The 23,978-nt window shown below is 51.7% G+C and overlaps 1 protein-coding gene across 3 annotated transcripts in view; it reads left to right on the top strand.

The window, feature by feature from the left end:
- PTDSS2 (phosphatidylserine synthase 2) overlaps positions 1-22,583 on the top strand; it is a 43,145-nt gene extending 20,562 nt beyond the window's left edge. For all 3 annotated transcript variants that reach the window (XM_049892992.1, XM_049892993.1, XM_049892994.1), the window contains 9 exons: positions 3,266-3,333; positions 17,768-17,902; positions 18,257-18,307; positions 18,631-18,744; positions 19,040-19,158; positions 19,809-19,923; positions 21,011-21,156; positions 21,240-21,425; positions 21,693-22,583. In XM_049892992.1, coding sequence (XP_049748949.1) covers positions 3,266-3,333; positions 17,768-17,902; positions 18,257-18,307; positions 18,631-18,744; positions 19,040-19,158; positions 19,809-19,923; positions 21,011-21,156; positions 21,240-21,425; positions 21,693-21,846 — 1,088 coding nt within the window. In that variant the 3' untranslated portion in view covers positions 21,847-22,583. The remainder of the gene's footprint in view (positions 1-3,265; positions 3,334-17,767; positions 17,903-18,256; positions 18,308-18,630; positions 18,745-19,039; positions 19,159-19,808; positions 19,924-21,010; positions 21,157-21,239; positions 21,426-21,692) is intronic.
- Positions 22,584-23,978: the final 1,395 nt, after the last annotated feature.

Below are 23,978 nucleotides of genomic sequence, written 5' to 3'. Positions count from 1 at the left end.
TACTGAGAACCTTCCGTACAGACTTGTTACACCCACAAGAGCATGAAGAACAAGTTTGTAGCTCAGCTTCAGTAAACTTCCCTAAGAACTTGCCACGTTTGTATTTCCGTCATTCTCCCAGGTAGGTTAGGCAGAAGCCCCAAAGTAGCCCTAACGCTTCTGCAGGCCACGTACCTTTGCAGGGAGTCGCTGTCAAGGGAGCTGTTCCCCAGCCACACTGGGCACTCTGAATGCCACCTGCAGCCCAGCCACATCCCTCTACGGCCCCCTGAAGCCGGGCCTGCAAGTCGTGGGTACAAGAGCGCATGGCATTGTCCTGAAAGGTCCTCCACTTTAGGATTTCCCTAGAGCAGGCTGACCTGGTCTCCCAGCCCAGGTCTCTGAAATCCTTGTGAGCCCTGCCTTTTCTATGCAAGGTGAATTCTCTTTTAAAAAGTAGGATAAGCAAAGGGAGACGAGATACTTTAGACCTTTCTTAAACAGTGTCTCTGACGTTCTTGGAAGGTGAAGGTTGTCGCTTGCGCTTTAAAACAGCCGTGGACTCCCCGTTCCTGTTACCCTCCATGAAAAGTTTAACTCTTCATTTGAGAGTATGAAAGGCAGCTGGTTGGGGAGAGGGGCTGTGGCTGATACAGGGAACTGGGAGGGGCACCAAGGTCTGACCCGAAGAGTTTCCTGGAACAGTTCATCCTGACCAGATGGGGTTTGTCCCAGGCGTTAGGGAATGGCTTAACAGTAGAAAAATCTGTCAGGGTAACACGACTCACTAACAGAGGAAGAATAATGAACCCTCAGATGCAGAACAATGGAAGTTCACACTTATTCATGATAAAACTAAGCATGTTGTTGTTAGGTGCCATCGAGTGATTCCGACTCACAGCGACCCTGCGCACAACAGCACGGAACACTGCCCGGTCCTGCGCCGTCCTCACAATCGTTACTATGCCTGCGCCCATTGTTGCAGCCACTGTGTCGGTCCATCTCGTTGAGGGTCTTCCTCTTTTTCGTTGACCCTGTAATTTACTAAGATTGATGTCCTTTTCCCGGGACTGATCCTTCCTGACAACACGTCCAAAGTATGTAAGATGTAGTCTTGCCGTCCTTTTAAAGCATTCTGGTTGTACTTTGGTCCGTACAGACTTGTTCGTTGTTTTGGCAGTCCACAGTATGTTCAATATTCTTCTCCAGCACCACAATTCAAAGGCATCAATTCTTCCGTCTTCCTTATTCATTGTCGAGTTTTCACAGGCATATGATGCGATTGAAAATACCATGGCTTGGATCAGGCACACCTTAGTCTTCAAGATGACATCTTTGCTCTTCAACACTTTAAAGAGGTCTTTTGCAGCAGATTTGCCCAATGCAATGTGTCTTTTGATTTCTTGACTGCTGCTTCCATGGCTGTTGATTGTGGATCCAAGTAAAATGAAGTCCCTGACAAATTGAATCTTTTGTTGCTTATTGGCCCCGTTGTGAGGATTTTTGTTTTCTTTATGTTGAGGTGTAGTCCATACTGAAGGCTGTGGTCTTTGATCTTCATCGGTAAATGTTTCGAGTCCTCTTCACTTTCAGCCTGCAAGGTTGTGTCATCTGCATAACGCAGGTCGTTAATGAGTCTTCTCCAATCCTGATGCCCCGTTCTTCTTCATATAGTCCAGCTTCTTGGATTATTTGCTCAGCATACAGATTGAATAGGTATGGTGAAAGGATACAACCCTGACGCACACCATTCCTGACTTTAAACCAATCAGTATCCCCTTGTTTCATCTGAACAACTGCCTATTGATCTATGTAAAGGTTCCTCATGAGCATATTTAAGTGTTCTGGAATTCCCATTCTTCACAGTGTTATCCATAACATGTTATGATCCACACAGTCGAATGCCTTTGCACAGTCAGTAAAATACAGGTAACCATCCTTCTGGTATTCTCTGCTTTCAGCCAGGATCCATCTGACATCAGCAATGATATTCCTGGTTCCACGTCCTCTTCTGAAACCGGCCTGAATTTCTGGCAGTTCCCTGTCGATATACTGCTGCAGCTGTTTTTGAATGATCTTCAGCAAAATTTTGCTTGCATGTGATATTAATGGTATTGTTCTATAGTTTCCACATTTGGTTGGATCACCTTTCTTGGGAATAGGCATAAATATAGATCTCTTCCAGTCAGCTGGCCAGGTAGCTGTCGTCCAGATCTCTTGGCATAGATAAGTGAGCACCTCCAGTGCTGCATCGGTTTGTTGAAACATTTCAGTTGATATTCTGTCAATTCCTGGAGCCTTATTTTTTGCCACTGCCTTCAGAGCAGCTTGGACTTCTTCCTTCAGTATTGTCGGTTCCTGATCGTATGCCACCTCTTGAAATGGTTGAACATCGACCAGGTCTTTTTGATATAATGACTGTGAATTCCTTCCATCTTCTTTTGATGCTTCCTGCGTCGTTTAATATTTCCCCTGTAGAATCCTTCACTGTTGCAACTCAAGGCTTGAATTTTTTCTTCAGTTCTTTCAGCTTCAGAAATGCTGAGCATGTTCTTTCCGTTTGGTTTTCTATCTCCAGGGGTTTGTACATGTCATCGTGATACTTTATCTTCTCGAGCTGCCCTTTGGAATCTTTTCTTGAGCTCTTTGACTTCATCATTTCTTCCTTTTGCTTTAGCACAGTGGAATTAAAGGAGATTTTCTTAATGTGGTAAGAAGTATCTTGAAACCTACAAACATAACTACTGGGGAGGAGTTAGGAGTATTGCCTCTGAAGACAAGACAAAGGTGCTTGCTGTCAGTGCTATTGCCTCGTGTAGGCTTTCTGAGCCACTGCAGTAAGACAAGAAAAAGAGGTAAAAGATTTAAGGACTGGGGCAGAAAAAAATGAAGGAAAAACATTCGAGAGAGAGACTGTGCAGTCCACTGAGTTAGACCTTGCTCCATAAATGCTCTACTGGGGCGAGGAGGACTCCTTAGTGGTGTAATCGGTCAAGTAGCTGCTCAGCTGCTAACTGAAAGGTCGAAGGTTCATGTCCATCCAGAGGCACCTCAGAAGAAAGGCCTGGCAAACTTCCAAAAAACCAACATTGAGAGCCCTGTGGAGCCCAGTTCTACTCTGACAGACATGGGGTTGCCATGAGCTGAGGCGACTCCAGGCACTGGTTTTTTCACTGGGGCACGGGAGGGACCTGTGGGAGGCTGGGGGGCTCTGCCAGCGTGGGGTGGGCCACTGGGGACACAGGCCTGGCCCTCTGACGTGTCCTCCTTGTCTTTGTCTTTATAGCTTACTGGCGGTTCTGGCTCTGCGTGAGTGTGCTCTACGAGCTGCTTCTCATCTTCATCCTCTTCCAGGTAAGATGAGTGGTGGGAAGTTCCATGGCACATGCCCTAGGCACATGGACGGAGCTGCTTTCCTTGGTCAGATGAGCGGTGGGAAGTTCTATGGCACGTGCTCTAGGCACGTGGACGGAGCGGCTTTTCTTGGTCAGATGAGTGGTGGGAAGTTCTATGGCACATGCTCTAGGCACATGGACGGAGCCGCTTTCCTTGGTCAGATGAGCGGTGGGAAGTTCTATGGCACGTGCTCTAGGCACGTGGACGGAGCGGCTTTTCTTGGTCAGATGAGCGGTGGGAAGTTCCATGGCACATGCCCTAGGCACATGGACGGAGCCGCTTTCCTTGGTCAGATGAGCGGTGGGAAGTTCTATGGCACGTGCTCTAGGCACGTGGACGGAGCGGCTTTTCTTGGTCAGATGAGTGGTGGGAAGTTCCATGGCACATGTCCTAGGCACGTGGACGGAGTGGCTTTTCTTGGTCAGATGAGCGGTGGGAAGTTCCATGGCACGTGGATGGAGCGGCTTTTTCTTGGCCAGATGAGCGGTGGGAAGTTCCATGGCACATGCCCTAGGCACGTGGACGGAGCAGCTTTTCTTGGTCAGATGAGCGGTGGGAAGTTCCATGGCACGTGAACAGTGACGTCGCACACCCATCCCCACAGTAACTGTGGTTGGCAGCCAGCCTGGACCCCAGTGAAGATGGGCAGAGGTCCCAAAGGGAAGTCCCAGAAGTCCCAGTTGTGGGAAGATAAAGCTGCTCTGTTTGAGCAGAGCCCTGTCCCTAGTGTGCAAGTGGAAGCTGGCCCCCCAGGTGGGGTGGGGCGTCTGGCCCCCCAGGAGGGGTGGGGCATGGCTGGACGGGGCTGGGTAAGAGGTCCAGCAGGGGCTGCTCGCCTTGGGGGACAGTTTTCTTCTCAGCTGCACATGACCAAGTCTGAGAGGCACTTAAGGCTCTATGTGTTAATGTGGCCCCACGTGAGGCACTCCTGTTGTGCGTGGTTGACCAGTTGTGGCTTCACGTGCCTGTCTCCCCCCAACTCACCCACTGCCCAGAGCTAGGTGAGGAGGGTGCCATCTCCTCATGACCTTCGATCTTGGATCTGTGGGTCACAGAGCCTGTTTCATTTGGCTCATTCATTGAGCCAGCAGCCACCCTGACGGAGCCAACACCCTGACGGGCTGCACCCTGACGGGGCCTACACCCTGACGGGCTGCACCCTGAAAGGGCCAACACCCTGACGGGCTACACCCTGACGGGGCCAACACCCTGACGGGCTGCACCCTGATGGGGCCAACACCCTGACAGGGTCTACACCCTGATGGGGTCTACACCCTGATGGGGTCTATGCCCTGATGTTCCCAACACCCTAATGGGGGCTACACCCTAATGGGGGTCATCCACTTACAGAGCCCTTCCCTACTCAGAATCTCAGGACTTGGTCAATGTGTGGCTTGTTTTTAATTATCATAGGTAAAATTGACTTTTTGGATAGGTGTGCAGTTCTATGTATTCAACACATGTGTAGATTCATGTAAACACACCATAGTCAGGACACAGAATGGCCCATCACCCCTTTATCAGTGCAGCCTCCCCTCAACCCAGGCAACCTCCAGCCTGTGGGTCTCTCTTCAAGGATGTCTTAGGACTGGAATCATACAGAATGTAACTTCTGAGCCTGGCTTCTTCCACTGGGCACCGTGCCTTAAGGATGGGTCCACGTTGTATGTTACCAGTCCTCTGTTCCCTTTCTCTGCTTAGTAGCATTCCCTTGTACAGTGAACCACAGCTCACTCTTAACCCATTGGAGGACACCAGGTTGTTTCCAGAAGGGGTGATTCTGAGTAGAGCTGCCCTGAACGTTCTGTACAGATGTTTGCGTGAACACGAGCTTTTATTTCTCCAGGGTGCACACCCAGGAGTGGGGTGGCCGAATCATATGTCAGGTGTGTCCTTAACCTTCTAAGAAATTGCCAAGCTTTTTTCCATAGTGACTGGGACATTTTGTGTCCCACCACCAGCAAGTGAGGGTTTCAGTTCTGCACCCTTGTCAGCACTTGGAATTGTCAGTATTTTTTATTCTAGTCATTCTAATAGGTATGTTGTAAGAGTTTTAATTTGAATTTCCCTGATGGGGCAGTTCTACTCACATAGGGTCGCTACGAGTCAGAATCGACTCAAGAGCACACAGCAGCAGCAGTGGCTAGTGATGTTGAACAACTTTTTCCGTGTGTGTTTGTAATGCGTATACCCTCTTCTGTGAAGTATCTGTTTGTAATGCATATACCCTCTTCTGTGAAGTGTCTGTTCTGAGTCTTTTGCCCCTTTTCATGTTGGGTTGTTTGTTTTCTCAGTTGAGTTCTGAGAGTACTTTATGTTGCCTTGACACAAGGTTTTAGGTGACAAATCTGTGGCCGTCTTTGTACTCGCTTAGCAGCGTCTTTCATTTTTCTTTTATCACTTGTGCTTTTGCTGTGATATTTAAGAATTCTTTGTCTAACCCCAGGTTATTAACGTTTTCTTCTAAAGGCTACCGCTTTATATTTTATATTTAGACTATCACCCGTGTGGAGTTTGTTTTTCTAAGTATTTTGTGTTAGAATAATGATAGATTCTCAAGAAGTTGCAAAAAATTGTACCGGGAGGTTCTTTGTACCTTTCAGCTGGGTTCCCCGAATGGTTACATCTTGCATGACTGTAGTCCAATGTCAAATCCAGGAAGCTAACATTGCTGCCATCCACAGATTTCAAATTTCACAGAGTTTTACGTTCACTCATGTGTGTGTGTTTCTGTGCATTTCTATCACATGTGCAGATTGGTGTAACCACCACCACAGACAAGAACAAGAACTGTTCCACACCACAGGGCTCTCCATGTTATGAGTTTATTTTTGGGTAAATTGAGCTTTAGGTTCAAGGTTCGTGGCTGTGTTTATGTGGGTGTCTTTCTAGACACTGTTCTGTTCAGCTGATCCGTGTCTGTCTTTTTGACAGTATCACACTGTCTTAATTACCGCAGCTTTAAAGTCAGTAATAAAATCAGGTGATGTGAGTCCTCTAGTCGTACGCTTCCTTGTCAGAATTGTTCTAGCTATTCTAGTTTATTTGTATCAGTGAGATCGCATGGAAATTTAGTTTATACTTTGGGTTATGACCCAGTGCCACCTTATTTATTTTCTATTTCCAGCTTGGGCCATTGGGATTCTTTCACTTAGCTTCTGTGCCCCTCTGACACATCTCATCCTTTTATTTTTTGAGCACATCCTTACTTTCTGGCACCACACGAAGTTCCAGGCGCATCTTGTGCATTTCCTGCCCCAGTCCCTGACTCAGACATGTCCCTGAGGAGCCCTGGTTCCTTTACTGGAGAGCAGTGTAGAGACCACGATCCGGGCTCTGGGTGTGCTCATTGCTACTGGGGTGTCACTGCTTCTAGGTCCTTTCCACAGATAGCAAGGAAATGTACGTAAATCTTTGTTGTTGTTGTTAGGTGCCATCAAGTCTCTTCCAATGCATGCATGCCTTTCTACAACAGAATAAAACACTGTTGGGTCCTGCACCATCCTCACACCATTGCTATGCTTGAACCCGTCATTGTAGCCACTGTGTCAGTCCATCTTGTTGAGAATCTTCCTCTCCTTCACTGACCCTGTACTTTACTAAGTACGATGCCCTTCCTGAGGGACTGGTCCCTCCTGATAACATGTCCACAGTATGTGAGGCGAAATCTAACCATATTCACTTATAACGAGCATTCTGGCTGTGCTTCTTATGTATACACGTACTATCTATCTATAAATGTTTACATATGTAACCATCTGCGACTGTATTAAGCTACACACGAGTTCCTACTCATATTTCACACAGAGCACCACGACAGGGGTCATCCCAGCCTCCTCCTGTGACTATATTAAGCTAAACAGGAGTTCATACTGGCATTTCACACAAGCACCACCACAGGGGTCATGCCAGCCTCCTCCTGTGACTGTATTAGGCTAAACGCGAGTTCATACTGGCATTTCACACAGACCACCACCACAGGGGTCGTCCCAGCCTCCTCCTGCGACTGTATTAGGCTGAACGCAACTTCATACTGGCATTTACCACAGAGCACCATCACAAGGGTCCTCGCAACCTCCTCATGCAACTGTATTAAGCTAAACAGGAGTTCATACTGGCATTTCACACAGAGCACCACCACAGGGGTCGTCCCAGCCTCCTCCTGCGACTGTATTAGGCTAAACAGGAGGTCATGAGGAATTTCACACAGAGCACCACCACAGAGTTCGTCCCAGCCTCCTCCTGCGACTGTATTAGGCTAAACAGGAGGTCATAAGGCATTTCACACAGAGCGCCACCGCAGGGATCGTCCCAGCCTCCTCCTGCGACTGTATTAGGCTAAACAGGAGTTCATACTAGCATTTCACACATAGCACCACCACAGGCTCATCCCAGCCTCCTCCTGCGACTCTAATAAGCTGAACAGGAGTTCATACTGGCATTTCACACCGAGCACCACCACAGGGGTCGTCCCAGCCTCCTCAGGCGAATTATTAAGCTAAACACGAGTTCATACAGGCATTTCACAGAGAGCACCACCACAGGGGTCGTCCCAGCCTCCTCCTGCGACTCTATTAAGCTAAACAGGAGTTCATACTGGCATTTCACACAGAGCACCACCACAGGGATTGTCCCAGCCTCCTCCTGCGACTGTATTAGGCTAAACAGGAGTTCATACTGGCATTTCACACAGAGCACCACCACAGGAGTCGTCCCAGCCTCCTCCTGCGACTGTATTAGGCTAAACAGGAGTTCATACTGGCATTTCACACAGAGCACCACCACAGGGGTCGTCCCAGCCTCCTCCTGCAACTGTAGTAAGCTAAACAGGAGTTCATACTGGCATTTCACACAAAGCACCACCACAGGGGTCATCCCAGCCTCTTCCTGCGACTGTATTAGGCTAAACACAAGTTCATACAGGCATTTCACCCAGAACACCACCACAGTGGTCATCCCAGCCTCCTCCTGTGCCTTACTAAGCTGAATACGAGTTCATACAGGTCTTTTATAGAGAGCACCACCACAGGGGTCGTCCCAGCCTGCTCCTGAGACTGTATTACGCTAAACAGGAGTTCATACTGGCATTTCACACAGAGTACCACCACAGGGGTCATCCCAGCCTCCTCCTGCGCCTGTATTAAGCTAAACAGGACTTCATACTGGCATTTCACACAGAGCACCACCACAGGGGTCATCCCAGCCTCCTCCTGCGACTGTATTAAGCTAAACAGAACTTCATACTGGCATTTTACACAGAGCACCACCACAGGGGTGGTCCCAGCCTGCTCCTCGGAGTGTATTAGGCTAAAGGCGAGATCATACTGGCATTTCACACAGAGCACCACCACAGGGGTCATTCCACCCTCGTCCTGCAACTGTATTAGGCTAAATGCAAGTTCATACTGGTATTTCACACAGAGCACTACCACAGGGGTTGTCCCAGCCTCTTCCTGCGACTGTATGAGGCTAAATGCAAGTTCATACTGGCATTTCACACAGACCACCACCACAGGGGTCATTCCAGCCTTGTCCTGTGACTGTATTAGGCTAAATGCAAGTTCATACTGGCATTTCACACAGAGCACCACCACAAGGGTCGCCCCAGCCTGCTCCTCGGAGTGTATTAGGCTAAAGGCGAGATCATACTGGCATTTCACACAGAGCACCGCCACAGGGGTCATTCCAGCCTCGTCCTGTGAGTGTATTAGGCTAAACAGGAGTTCATTCCGGCCTTTCACACAGAGCACCACCACAGGGGTCGTCCCAGCCTCTTCCTGCGACTGTATTAGGCTATACGGGAGTTCATACACGCATTTCACACAGAGCACCAGCACCGGGGTCGTCCCAGCCTCCTCCTGTGGACTGTATTAAGCTCAACAGGAGTTCATACTGGCAATTCACACAGAGCACCGCCACAGGGGTCATCCCAGCCTCTTCCTGTGACTGTATTAAGCTAAACAGAAGTTCATTGTGGCATTTCACACAGAGCTCCACCACAGGGGTCTTCCCTCCTCCTCCTGCAACTGTATTAATCTAAACAGGAGTTTATACTGGCATTTCACACAGAGCACCACCACAGGGGTCTTCCCAGGCTCCTCCTGCACGTGTATTAGGCTAAACACGAGTTTGTACAGGCATTTCACACAGAGCACCACACAGGGGTCTTCCCAGGCTCCTCCTGCACGTGTATTAGGCTAAACACGAGTTTGTACAGGCATTTCACACAGAGCACCACACAGGGGTCGTCCCAGCCTCCTCCTGTGACTGTATTAGGCTAAACAGGAGTTCATACAGGCCTTTCACACAGAGCACCACCACTGTGGTCGTCCCAGCCTCTTCCTGCGACTGTATTAGGCTAAATGCAAGTTCATAGTGGCATTTCACACAGAGCACTACCACAGGGGTCGTCCCAGCCACCTCCTGCGACTGTAGTAAGCTAAACAGGAGTTCATACTGATGTTTCACACAGCACCACCACAGGGGTCATTCCAGCCTCGTCATTCCAGCCTCGTCCTGCGACTGTATTAGGCTAAATGCAAGTTCATCCTGGCATTTCACACAGAGCACTACCACAGGGGTCGTCCCAGCCACCTCCTGCGACTGTAGTAAGCTAAACAGGAGTTCATACTGACGTTCCACACAGCACCACCACAGGGGTCATCCCAGCCTTCTCCTGCGACTGTATTAGGCTAAACAGGAGTTCATACTGGCATTTCACACAGAGCACCAGCACAGGGGTCGTCCCAGCCTCTTCCTGGGACTGTATTAGGCTAAATGCAAATTCATACTGGCATTTCACACAGAGCACCACCATAGGCGTCATTCCAGTCTCGTCCTGCGACTGTATTAGGCTCAATGCAAGTTCATACTGGCATTTCACACACAGGACCACCACAGGGGTCATCCCAGCCTCCTCCTCGGACTGTATTAAGCTAAACAGGAGTTCATACTGGCGTTTCACACAGAGCACCACCACAGGGTTCGTCCCAGCCTCTTCCTGCGAGTGTATTCGGCTAAATGTAAGTTCATACTGGCATTTCACACAGACCACCACCACAGGGGTCATTCCATCCTCTTCTGCAACTGTATTAGTCTAAATGGAAGTTCATAGTGGCATTTCACACAGAGCACCACCACAGGGTTCATTCCAGCCTCCTCCTCCGACTGTATTAGGCTAAACAGGAGTTCATTCCAGCCTTTCACACAGGGCACCACCACAGAGGTCATCCCAGCCTCCTCCTGCGACTGTATTAGCATAAATTCAAGTTCATACTGGCATTTCACACAGATCACCACCACAGGGGTCATCCCAGCCTCTTCCTGCGACTGCATTAGGCTAAACAGGAATTCATTCAAGCATTTCACACAGAGCACCACCACAGGGGTCATCCCAGCCTCCTCCTGTGACTGTATTAAGCTAAACAGGAGTTCATACAGGCGTTTCACACAGAGCACCACCACAGGGGTCATCCCAGCCTCCTCCTGTGATTGTATTAGGCTTAATTGGAGTTCATACTGGGATTTGTCACAGAGCACCACCACAGGGGTGTTCCCAGCCTCCTCCTGTGAGTGTATTAGGCTAAACAGGAGTTCATACTGGCAATTCACACAGAGCACCAGCACAGGGGTCGTCCCAGCCTCCTCCTGCGCCTGTATTAGGCTGAACAGGAGTTCATACTGGCAATTCACACAGAGCACCAGCACAGGGGTCGTCCCAGCCTCCTCCTGCGCCTGTATTAGGCTGAACAGGAGTTCATACTGGCAATTCACACAGAGCACCAGCACAGGGGTCGTCCCAGCCTCCTCCTGCGCCTGTATTAGGCTGAACAGGAGTTCATACTGGCAATTCACACAGAGCACCAGCACAGGGGTCGTCCCAGCCTCCTCCTGCGCCTGTATTAGGCTGAACAGGAGTTCATACTGGCAATTCACACAGAGCACCAGCACAGGGGTCGTCCCAGCCTCCTCCTGCGCCTGTATTAGGCTGAACAGGAGTTCATACTGGCAATTCACACAGAGCACCACCGCAGGGGGTCTTCCCAGCCTCTTCCTTTGAGTGTAATAGGCTAAACAGGAGTTCATACTGGCAATTCACACAGAGCACCACCAGAGGGGTGGTCCCAGCCCCCTCGGTAAACTGCCACAGCAACAGTGAGCACCGGTCATCCACCATCCGTTTATTTAATTGCTCAGTCCCAGCACGCATGTATAGCAGTGGAAGAGTTATTAGCCCTTACCTGTGGCTGGACGACTTTATCAACTAGGGTACAGTCCTTACGTTCAATTCCTTTTGCCTTAATTGTCACAGATGCCACTAGTTTCTGAAATTTCTTAGATCAGCACCTTACTCCCCCACCCCTTCACTGAGAATGTGTCATATATTTGTATGACAATTTAAGTCTCTTGTCACGTTCTTCTTCCTTCTTGGGATCCCCCAACCTCCTAAATAATGTTTTTAAAACGTGTACATTAAGGTTCACTCTTTATGCTGAACGTTCTTTGGGTTTTGACAAATGCAGAATGTCACGTATCCATCACTTCAGTATCGTGCCGGATAGTTTCACTGCCCTAAAAGTTCCCTGTGCTCCACCTGTTCGTTCCTTCCCCTTCTCCCCCCAGCCCGTGGCAACCACTGATGTGTCCACTGACTGTGTAATTTTGCCTTTTCCACAATATCCTATAGTTGGAATCATACAGCATGTAGCTTTTTCAGACTGCCTTGTCTCACTTGGCAATATGCAGTTAAGGTTCTTCCATGACTCTGTGGCTGGATAGGTCATTTCTTTGTATTGCTGACTAATGCTCCATCGTACACATGTATCAGAGTTTATCCATTCACTTCTAAAGGACCTCTTGATGGTTCCCACTCTTCTGGAAAATATGCATAAACCTGCTGTGTACACTCACACACATACCACCAGTAACCGCCCTGACAGGGAACACAACAGAGAGTCCCTGACAGAGGAGGAAAAAAGCGTGGTGCAGAACTCAAATTCACGTAAAAAGACCTGACTGAGACTAGAGGAACCCCAGAGGACATGGCCCCCGGACTCTCTGTTAACCCAGAACTAAAACCATTCCTGAAGCCAACTCTTCAAAGAATAGACTGGCCTATAAGACATAAAATGATACTCCTGAAGAGTGTGCCTCTTAGTTCAAGTAGATACACGAGACTAAATGGGAAGTTCCTGTCCGGAGGTGAGATGAGAAAGCAGAAAGGGACAGGAGCTGGTTGAATGGACACGGGAAATCCAGGGTGGGAAGGAGGAGTGTGCTGTCACATTATAGGGAGAGCAACTAGGGTCACGTAAGGATGTGTGTATACATTTTCGTATGAGAAACTTAGTTGAGCTGTAAACTTTCACCTAAAGCACAATTAAAAAAATTTTTTTGCATGCACGTGTTTGTGAGACATATGTTTTCAAATCAGCTGGGTGAATACCTAGGAGCACAATTGCTGGATCAAATGGTAAGGCCAAGTTTAGCTTGTAAGAGACTACCAGACGTCTTCCACAGTGGCTGTGGCATTTTGCATCCCCACCAGCAGTGACTGAGAGCGCCCGTTGCGCCACGTCCTTGTCAGCGTTTGGTGTTGTCAGTGTTCTGGATTTTAGCCATTCTAACAGCCATTCTTAATGGCACCAATAATATAATAGGTAAGTAGTGTTAGTTCATTGTTGTTTTAATTTGCAGTTCCCTAATGACATATGATGTTGAGCATCTTGTGTTTATTTGCCATCGTCTGTCTTTGATGAAGTGTTTGTTCGGATCTCTTGTCCAGTTTGTATTTGGGTTTTGTTTTTTTTCTTGAGTTTTAGGAGCTCTTTGTGTATCTTGGAGACCCTGGTGCTTAAGTGCTACAGGTGCTTCTCGGAAACTCTCTGGGGCAGCTCTGCTATGCCCTGTAGGGTCGCCATGAGTCGCAATCGACTCGATGGCACTGGGTTTGGTTTTGGTTTGGTTTGTGTATCTTGGATACAAGCCCTTTATCAGATATGTGTTTACAAATATTTTCTCCCAGCCCATGGTTTGACTTTTCATTCTCTTAACAGTGGTATTCACAGAGCAGAAGTTTTTTGTTTTAATGAACTCCAACTTAACAAGGTTTCCTTCATGGTTCATGCTTTCGATATTGCATTTTAAAACTTATCACCAACCTGAGGTCACTAGATTTATTTCCTATGTTTTCCAGGTGTTCTGTAGTCTACATCTTACATAAGGTCAGTGATCCATTTTGAGTTAATTTCTGTGTAAGGTGTAAAGTTGGTGTCTAGGTTGTTTTTTTGCATGTGAACATCCAGTTGTTCACCACCATTGCTTGGAAAGGCTTCTCCTTTCTCCAGTGTTGTTCCTTTGTCAAAGGTCAGTTGACTACACAGGGGTGGGTCATACCTGGGGCGCTCTGTGCTCTTGCATTGATCCTTGTCGGTTCTTTCACCAATACCACCCTGTCTTAATTTATAGTAGCTTTTTTTTATTGTGGTAACTCTTGGTATTGGGCTAATAAGCCCTCCAACTTGTACTTCCTCAGTACTGTTTTGGCTCTTCTAGATATTCTGCCTTTTCCATATAAACTTTAGAACCATTTTGCCCGTAAAATAGCTTGCCAGGGTCCTGATTGGATTGTGTTAGTATGTGGATCAAGTTGAGAAGAATTGACATTTTAACAATATTGAGTTTTCCAGTACTTGAACATGGAGTATCTCTCCATTTACTTAGATCTTTCATTTATTCCACGAGAGTTTTGCTACTTTTCCATGTATAGATCATGCATATATTTTGTTAGATTTGTACCTGAGTATTTCATTTTTTGGCATGCTACTGTAAATGGTAATTGTTTTCAATCTCAAAGTTCGATTCAAGGATTTATCAGTGGGAATCTGCAACAGGCCTTAAAGGGAAACCTTGCTCTCTTACTAATGAACAAAGAGGGCTTGATTACACTTGCGATAAGACATGGCCATTTGTTGAGTTCCTAATTAGTCAACTAGGTAAGAAGAGGGAAGCGAACCCTAGGTCATGGTCAAGGTCAAGTAGCTCCACGGTTCCAACAAGTGAATCTTGAGTTCGTTCTCGAAGTACCAAGCTGTAGTGAAATGCGGAGGCAGCCTTGTGGATGGAAAAGTCCCACGGCTGGCTGGGTGCAAGTTCTGTCAGCAGCTGACAAGGCCCACGCAAAGCTCGTGGAGACTCCAGGGTGTGATCCATGTATTTGACTCAAAAAAACATTCAGTTGCTTGTATAGGAAAGCAGTTAACTTTTGTTCATTACATGATCTTGTATCCTGTGACCTTGCTATACTCACTTATTGGTTCAAGATTTTTTTGTTGATCCTGTGAGATATTCTGAGAAGACAATTACGTCATTTGGGAACAAAGACAATTTTATCTTTTCCTTCCCACTGTTATTATACCTTTCATTTCCTTTTCTTGTCTTGTTGAAGAAACTAGGCTTCCAGGACTATGTTGAATAGGAGTGGTGAGAGAGGACATCTTTGCCTTGTGCCTGATCTTGGGGGGAAGTGTCCAGTCTCTCACCATTAAGTGTGATGCTAGCTCTGAGCTTTTGTAGGTGCTCTTTTCTTTTTTGCTATTGTGGTAAAAATACACACAACAAAACGTGCGCCATCTCAGCAGTTTCTGTGTGTATAACTCAGCGACATTGGTTACATTCTTCAAATTGTGCAACCATTCTCGCCATCCTTTTCCAATTTATTCCAACACCATTGACATACACTCAGTGTCCGCTAAGCAGAAACTCCCTCTTTCTCCTTCCCTCCTGTCCCAGGTAACCACTCATGATCTTTCTGCATATTTGCCTGTGTCACGGAAGTGCAGCCATAACCCTATTTGCCCTTTTGCCAACTAATTTTGTGCAGCGTAATGTTTTCAGGGTTCATTTCATGTGGTAGCATGCGTCAGGACTTATAGCTGGGTAATATTCCATTGTGTGTGTATACCACATTTCGTTTATCCCTTCCTCTGTCGATGGACATTTCTGTTGTTTCCACGTTTTGTGAAAAGTGCTGCAGTGAACACTGGTGTACAGTTTTATGTTTGCATTCCTGCCTTCACTCCTGGTTATAGATCTAGGATTGGGATTGCTGGATCATATAGTAGTTCTGTGTCTAACTTTTTGAGGAACCACCAAACTGTTTTCCACAGTGGCTGTACCCTTTCACATTCCCACCATTGACGGATGAGGGTTCCGGTTTCTCCACAACCTCTCCATACCTGTTGTTTTCCTTTTTTTTTTTAATCATTGCCATTCTGATAGGGATGAGGTGGTATTTCATCGTAGCTTTGATTTGCATCTCTGAGTCAGAATCGACTAAAAGGCAATGGGTTTGGTTTCTTTTGGTTTAATGGCTAATGACATTGAGTGTTCTCATGTGCTTGTTAGCCATTTGAATATTCTTTTTGGTGAAATGTCTGTTAAAGTCCTTTGTCCATTTTTGATTGAGCTGTTTGTCTTTTTGTTGTAGGTTGTTTAAGGAGCGTTGGTGGCACAGTAGTTAAGCACTTGGCTGCTAACCAGAAGGTCACTGGTTCAAAGCCACCTGCAGCTCAGTGGGAGAAAGATATGGCAGTCTGCTTACATAAAGATTACAGCCTTGGAAAACTTTGGGGCAGTTCTCCTCTGCCCTGTAGGGTCTCTATGAGTTGGAATCTACTCTACCTCAGTGGGTTTGAATTTGATTTGGTGGCTTGTTTGTCTTTTTGTTGTTAAGTTGTTTTTATATATTTTGAATAGATCCTTGTTAGATACATGGTTCCCAAAAATTTTCTCCCAATCGGTAAATTGTCTTTTTACTTTTTTGATAAAGTCCTTTGATGAATGAAAGTATTTAATTTTTATGGGGCCCCGTAGATCAGTTTTGTCTTTTGCTGTTTTTGCTTTTGTTGTCATATCTGATAATCCATTGTTAAAAACTAGGCCCTGCAGCCACGCCCATATGTTTTCTTCTAAGGATTTTATGGTTTTAGTTTTCATACTTAGGTTCCTGTTTCACTTTGAGGAGCCCTTGCAGTGCCGTGGTTCAAAGCACCCTGCTGCCAACTGAAAGGTGGGTGCTTCGAACCCACTAGCTGTTCCATGGAAGAAAGATGTGGCTGCCTGCTTCCATGAAGAGGTGCAGCCTTGGAAACCCAGAGGGACAGTTCTGCTTTGTCCTATGAGGTCGCCGTAAGGCAGACTTGACGGCAGCGGGCTTTGGTTTGGATCCGTTTTGAATTGGTTGTTAAGTATGGTGTGCAGCGTGCATCTTCCTGCATGTGAATAGATGGTCTTTTATTAAAGAAGTTCCCTCCAATCCAAGTTGGCTGAGAGGTTTTATCGTGAATGGGTATTGGAATTTGTCACATGCTTTTTCTGCATCAAATGACAGGACCATGTGATTTTTTCTTCTTTAGCCTGTTGATGTAGTGGGTTACATCGTTTGATTTTTGAATGTTGAACCGGACTTTGCTTACCTGAAATAAATCCCATTTGGTTGGGAAATTCGATTGTTAGTATTTTGTTAAAGAGTTTTGCATCTGTGTCCCTGAGAGATCCCGGTCTGTAGTTTTCTTTCTCGTAATGTCCTTGTCTGGCTTTGGGGTTAGGGTGGTGCTAGCCTCACTGAATGGGGTTAAGACGTGCTCCCTGTGCTGGTTTTTTCTGGAAGAGCTCGTGGAGTGATTTTTTTTTTTTTCCCCAGTTTCATTGATTTCAGCTCTTTATTTTTCCTTTCTTCTGCCTGCTTTATTTTGCTCTTTTCTTTCTAGTTTCTTAAGCAGTACGCTTACATGATGGATTTGAGATTTTCCTCTTTTCTAATGTATGCGTTTATTGCTATAAATTTCCCTCTAAGCACCGTTTTAGCAGTGGCCCTCAGATTTTGCTGTGTTGTGTTTTATTTTTTGTTCCATTCAAAATACTCTCAAGTTTCCTTTGAAAATACCTCATAGATCCATGGATTATTTAGAAGTGTACTGCGTAATTTCTAAGTGTTTGGAGATTTACCTGTCACGTCTCTTTATTAATTTTTGTTTAATTCCATTGTGGTCTAATTCTATTAGGTTTTATTCCTTTAGGATTTTAGTTCACTTGAGTGTGTTCAGGCTTGTTTTTATGACCAGATTGGGGTCTGTTTTGGTGAATACACGCTCACATTTTTGTACTTGAAATGTGAAGCACAGATGACTCCAGGGATCTGAGTCTGCCTTCTCCCCCAGGGGCTCAGAGCACCCAAGGCCACGTGCAGGAGCCGATGTGGTGACGTCTGGGGCAGGGAGGGTGGAGTGGGGCTGCTGTCTGGTCCAGGACTTAGGACCCCCAGACACAGACACGGGGCTCACCATCCCCAGTGTCCCAGCCAGGCCCACTGACAGGCTGTGCTGGCTTCCAGACTGTCCACGATGGCCGGCAGTTTCTGAAGTACATCGACCCCAGGCTAGGGGTCCCACTGCCAGAGAGGGACTATGGGGGAAACTGCCTCATCTATGATCCGGACAACAAGACCGACCCCTTCCACAACGTCTGGGTGAGAAGCCAGGAGCCCTTGTCCTGGGGAAGGTGGAGTGCCCCCATGTGTGGTCCCTCTGGGGATCTGCCACTCCACATGGGGACAGTGTTCTTAGCAAGCTCCCAAATGCTTCCTGCCGATGGTGGGTGTTTCTGGAATGTCCTGGACAGGATGGGGTGTGGGGGGCTTGTGGCAGCACCATCCTCCCTCCTGCTTGCCCCAGGGCCCCCGCTGGCTGCAGCTTCCACATCGTAGGGCGTCCTGGGCGCTGACCCTTCCTACAGACTCAGGGTAACGGAGGATGAGGGCCATGGTGGGGTGTGGAGTGGAGCGGGGGGCGCAGAGACACACAGGATGCACTGTTGCCCCCAGGACAAGCTGGACGGCTTTGTTCCTGCGCATTTCCTTGGCTGGTACCTGAAGGTACGGTGACCACCGTGTTGGATCAGCACACCCTCGTGCTCACTGGCGCCTACGCTCTCGGGCATGGAGACAGCGGCCTGTGACCTCAGGGGTTGGGCCCCAGGCCCGGGGAGGGGCGCCCAGCGAGATCTGAGGGTGGGGGGACCCCCTGGGAGGGAGCACCACCCTCAGACAACACTGCTGCCCGGCCCGCGGTGTCCCGGGCTGTGGTGTGCGCGGGGTCCCTGAGGCCTGGGCGGGGTCCCGGGCTGTGGTGTGCATGGGGGAGGGGGGGTGTCCCTGAGGCCTGGGCGGGGTCCCTGGTGACCGTGTGGGTCCCGCAGACACTGATGATCCGGGACTGGTGGATGTGCATGATCATCAGCGTGATGTTCGAGTTCCTAGAGTACAGCCTGGAGCACCAGCTGCCCAACTTCAGCGAGTGCTGGTGGGACCACGTAGGTGCCTCGCGTCCTGGGGTCGGGCCCAGTCCTTAGTCCCCTGGGGTACAGCCTGGAGCACCAGCTGCCCAACTTCAGCAAGTGCTGGTGGGACCACGTAGGTGCCCCACACCCCACAGGGTCCGTCCCAGTTGTTAGTCACTTGAGCGGTAGGCGGCTGGCCGGGACATGGGGGGTGGAGGGTAATGTGGGAAGGTGTGTGCTCCATGTGGCCCCCAGGCGGGTGGGCAGAGCCCAGTCAGGCAGGGGCTCCCGGGGTTCGCCAACGCCTTGGCCCTCACCTGCCCCCCAGTGGATCATGGACGTGCTTGTGTGCAACGGGCTGGGCATCTACTGCGGTATGAAGACGCTCGAGTGGCTGTCCCTGAAGACATACAAGTGGCAGGGTCTCTGGAACATTCCCACCTACAAGTATGTCTCAAGAGCTGCCCCACTCTCAGGGCTAGGGGTGGGGGCTACAGGTGAGCCCAAGGTCCAGGCCCTGCTCCCACCAAGAACCAGACCTTCCTCTCAAGTCCTTGTGTTCATTGCCTGGCAACGCCCGCAGCGGGACCCTGACCTCCAGGCCCTGGTCTGGGGCCACCCTGCCAAAAACCCCGTGGTGGCAGGGATGTCTGGGGCCATGTTCTGTGCCATCAGGCCGAACCTGAACCTGTTCCCCACACCCATCCTCCTTGAGAGTCCCTGGGATCATCTCCCTTGCTGCTCGTGTCTCCTAGGGCTTTACAAGAGCTCTGCCATCTTAAGTGGGAATGAAACAACAAGCAGAGCCAAGAAGGGCCTTGGGCTGAGGCCAGACTGGTGCTGGAGCCCGTGGGTGGACAGCACTGGGCTTGGGATCTCCCAGCATCGATGGGTGACAGGGCTCTTCCTGACGCTGAGGGGGTGGAAGGAGAGGACTGGCATCAGGGGTCGGGAAGGAGGGCTCAGACCAGCAGGTGTGGGAGGAGGACTTGGGACAGCCAGCCTGCCCGTGCATTTCTGCCCTCGGGGGCTTCACAGGGGTCCCAGGCAGTGCTCCCTCCCAAAGGGAAGGGCTCATGGTGCCATGCGATCTCCAGGGGCAAGATGAAGAGAATAGCCTTCCAGTTCACGCCCTACAGCTGGGTCCGCTTCGAGTGGAAGCCCGCCTCCAACCTGCGCCGCTGGCTGGCCGTGTGCGGCATCATCCTGGTGGTGAGGCCCCACCTGTGCTGGGCCAGACCCGGCCTTCGCCCTGACCCAGCCCGGCCCGAGCCCCAGCTGTCCCCTAGGCCTCCAGGCCCACCTCAAGCGCCGCCCCTCCCTGGGTGCCGCCCCCAGGCCCACCTCAAGCGCCGCCCCCTCCCTGGGTGCCGCCTCCAGGCCCACCTCCAGCTCCGCCCCTCCCTGGGTGCCGCCTCCAGGCCCACCTCCAGCCCCGCCCCTCCCTGGGTGCCGCCTCCAGGCCCACCTCCAGCTCCGCCCCTCCCTGGGTGCCGCCCCCAGGCCCACCTCCAGCCCCGCCCCTCCCTGGGTGCCGCCTCCAGGCCCACCTCCAGCTCCGCCCCTCCCTGGGTGCCGCCCCCAGGCCCACCTCCAGCCCCGCCCCTCCCTGGGTGCCGCCTCCAGGCCCACCTCCAGCCCTGCCCCTTAGCCCCGCTCCCAGGCCCACCTCCAGCCCCGCCCCTTAGCCCCGCCCCCGGGTCTCCAGCTCCGCCCCTCCCTGGGTGCCACCCCAGGCCCACCTCCAGCCCCGCCCCTTAGCCCCGCCCCCAGGCCCGCCTCCAGCCCCGCCCCTTAGCCCCACCCCCGGGTCTCCAGCTCCGCCCCTCCCTGGGTGCCGCGTCCAGGCCCACCTCCAGCTCCGCCCCTCCCTGGGTGCCGCCTCCAGGCCCACCTCCAGCTCCGCCCCTCCCTGGGTGCCGCCCCCAGGCCCACCTCAAGCGCCGCCCCCTCCCTGGGTGCCGCCTCCAGGCCCACCTCCAGCCCCGCCCCTCCCTGGGTGCCACCTCCAGGCCCACCTCCAGCCCCGCCCCTCCCTGGGTGCCACCTCCAGGCCCACCTCCAGCTCCGCCCCTCCCTGGGTGCCGCCTCCAGGCCCACCTCCAGCTCCGCCCCTCCCTGGGTGCCGCCTCCAGGCCCACCTCCAGCTCCGCCCCTCCCTGGGTGCCGCCTCCAGGCCCACCTCCAGCCCCGCCCCTTAGCCCCGCCCCCGGGTCTCCAGCCCCGCCCCCTTCCCGAGCCTGCCCGTCCTGGGCCCTGGTCATCGGGTGACCGGGGCTCACCGTCCTCTGCCCCCCAGTTCCTGCTGGCGGAACTGAACACGTTCTACCTGAAGTTTGTGCTGTGGATGCCCCCAGAGCACTACCTGGTCCTCCTCCGGCTGGTCTTCTTCGTGAACGTGGGTGGCGTGGCCATGCGTGAGATCTACGACTTCATGGACGACCCGTGAGTGGGGGGCCGGAACCCGTACCCCCCAAGGCTCTCGTGTGGCTCAGGCGGGGAACCTGACCGTGACCATCTCCCTGCAGGAGGTTCCACAAGAAGCTGGGCCAGCAGGCCTGGCTGGTGGCGGCCATCACTGTCACGGAGCTGCTGATCGTGGTCAAGTACGACCCACACACGCTCACCCTGTCGCTGCCTTTCTATATCTCCCAGTGCTGGACGCTCGGCTCCGTGCTGGTGCTCACCTGGACCGTGTGGCGCTTCTTCCTAAGGTGGGGGGGCTTGGCCTGCGTGTCGGGGGGACGGGGCGTGCTCAGCTCGGTGCGCCACCAACACACAACTCCAGGGCCGTAGTTTCAGCTGCTGTTCACCCAGCATGTGGGGGACCTTCTCACCTCCCTGACACACCCCCCCGAGCATCCCTCCCCACTTGATGGCACTCGTGACTCCAGGTGACCCCAGGACCCACACTGAGGCTGCTGCAGGGACAGGCGGTGGCACGGCCTTTGCCGTCCGTGTGACGCTCCCTTCCCTCCCAGGGACATCACCCTGCGGTATAAAGAGATCCGGCGGCAGAAGCAGGAGAGCCAGAGCAACAAGGGCAAGGCTGTCAGCAATGGGGACGGCCATTCGCCGGGGCTGGAGGATGACCTGCCGGAGCCCGAGGGGGTGGGAGAGCCAGCTCCGAACTGATGCTGCCACCTGGCCAGCACCCACGGCTGCCTACCCGTCTTCCTCACCCGGCCTCCTCATGTGTGGCCCCAGAGCCAAAACATGCCTTCGGCCGTCCAGTCTCTCATTACCTTCTTCCCAGCAGAAACCCCTGCTCCCTGAGGCGGCTCTGAGAGGTGGGGTCAGAGAGGCCCCCATCCTGGGCTTTGGCTGTGTGTGGGCGTGCCAGTGTGTGTTCAACTGTGTGTGTGTGTACTTCTGTGTCTGCATGTGTGCTTGCGTGTACCTGTGTGTGTGTACACATACATGTGTGTGCACACACCTGTGTGTTCTTTGTCCATGAGTGTCTGGGGCTGTGAGCTGGGTGGTGGGCTCGGGTTGCTTGAGGGGCAGAGTCCTGTGGCGCCACTCCTACATCCCTCCTACACCCCTTGCACAGGGGCCGCCATTCCTGTGGCCCCCCAGTTAGCTCTGAGACTGCGCGGCCGTGTGGTGGGGGACAGAGGCCCCTGGGTGTCCACACAGGCTCTGCCGGCCCCAAGGCTCCAAGTGCACCTCCAACGGACTCCTGGCAGCACGGTGTGAGGGGGGTGGCTATGACATCCTAAGATCCCTAGAATCGGGTGGGTCCAAGGGGGACACCAAGTCGTTTTCTATAGAGCGTTTATGTAGCAGGCTCTGAGTGGGGGCCAGAGGACAGGTGGGCTGTCTCTCTCGGGCACCCCCCCACCGTGAGCAAAGAGAACAAATAAAGCAGTGACGACTTTTGTGGCTCTGAGTCACTCGCTGTCAGGGCCTTGGGGGTCCAGCCGTGGTTACTGCTCCAACCAGAGGCTTTGTCCCGACCCCCAGGGCTGCCAACCTCATCACATCGCCCCCTGCCGCCCCCCCCACCCCCACCCCGTGAGGAGGGAGCTGGGAGAGGAAGGAGCTGGTGCTGGTTGCAGGGCAGTTGGGCAGGGGGTGTGGGCAGCTCTGCGTGGCTGCAGGTGGTGGTGGACGAGGCCGGGCTGTGGAGGGTGGGAGTGGGATCCTGCGGGGCAGCCAGCTCCCGGGGGCTGTTGTTTCCAAGCTTCACTGCAGACACTTTCAAGTATAGGGGAAAGTGCCCTGAATTCCTGCATCCCCTGTAGCTACTGGATCCTCCATCCACAGCCTTTGGTCTCCTCGCTTGCCCCCTGCCCCCACTCCCTTGGACACGGGCACCCCAGTGCAGTTCTGAGGTGCAGCCCAGTGGGCCTGGGACCTTTTCGCCCTGTTGCTGTCACAGAATCCCTGGCTTCATGGTGCTGTGTCTGTAGGTTTCCCTCAACTTTTTATTTTGGAAAATAGCAAACCTAGATAAAGGTTCAGGAAGACTGGGGCATCCCTTCACAGACCTGCCGTGCTCCCACTCCTGCCCGAGCTGCCTGTGTTGGATTGTCAGTCTGGCTGGTGGACACAGATGCCCCCCCACCAGTGCCCCAGCATAGCAGTCCCTGCCGTGGTCCCACAGGGACTGTGATTCTGGGCGCAGGATTGTGTCTCCCGCTCCTTTAATGCGGTTCTCCCCCTTGACACCAGGATGCTGGGTCTCTTTGAGGCAAGGGGAGGGTCTGTGACACCCCTTACTGGGGCTGCTCCATCGCAGGCTGTGCAGACGAGGCCAGGTGCCCGCATCCTGCCTGCAGACGCTCCCCGCGAGGACTGCCATCATGGGCCCACCCCCCGCAAGGCCTGTCTGGAGTAGGCACTGCTACGGCTCCACCTCCCGCCCGGTCCACTTGTCTGTCACCAGGATGTACACGCGTGGATGCCTGTGTTGCCCAGGTGTGGCCAGTGAGACCCGAGTGAGTTCTTGGTTTCAGATGAGGAGCCCTAGACCCAGATCACCCCTTCAAGGAGCCCTGATGCCTTTTCCTGGGGAGGTAGCACTTAGAAACCAAGACCTCAGGGCACTGCTCAGACATGGCATGCTGAGAACTCAGGGGAAGTGGGGCAGTGGGTCTGGGCCAGTCACCCGTGCAGTGTTTCACGCTCAGGATGGGCCTGGGTGGCCAGGTCCAGGGTGCTGTGCCACCCGTAGGGATGCCAGGAGGAGCCAGCAGGAGGCCATCGGAGCAGACTGCTGGCTGAGCAAGTGCTCCCACAACCCACAGTGCTAAGCTGACCCC

The sequence above is a fragment of the Elephas maximus genome, chromosome 7 (genome assembly GCF_024166365.1).
Source record: "Elephas maximus indicus isolate mEleMax1 chromosome 7, mEleMax1 primary haplotype, whole genome shotgun sequence".
Lineage (NCBI taxonomy): Eukaryota > Metazoa > Chordata > Mammalia > Proboscidea > Elephantidae > Elephas > Elephas maximus.
The sequence above is the reverse complement of the archived record's forward strand: the minus strand, read 5'-3'. Positions and strand labels throughout refer to the sequence as shown.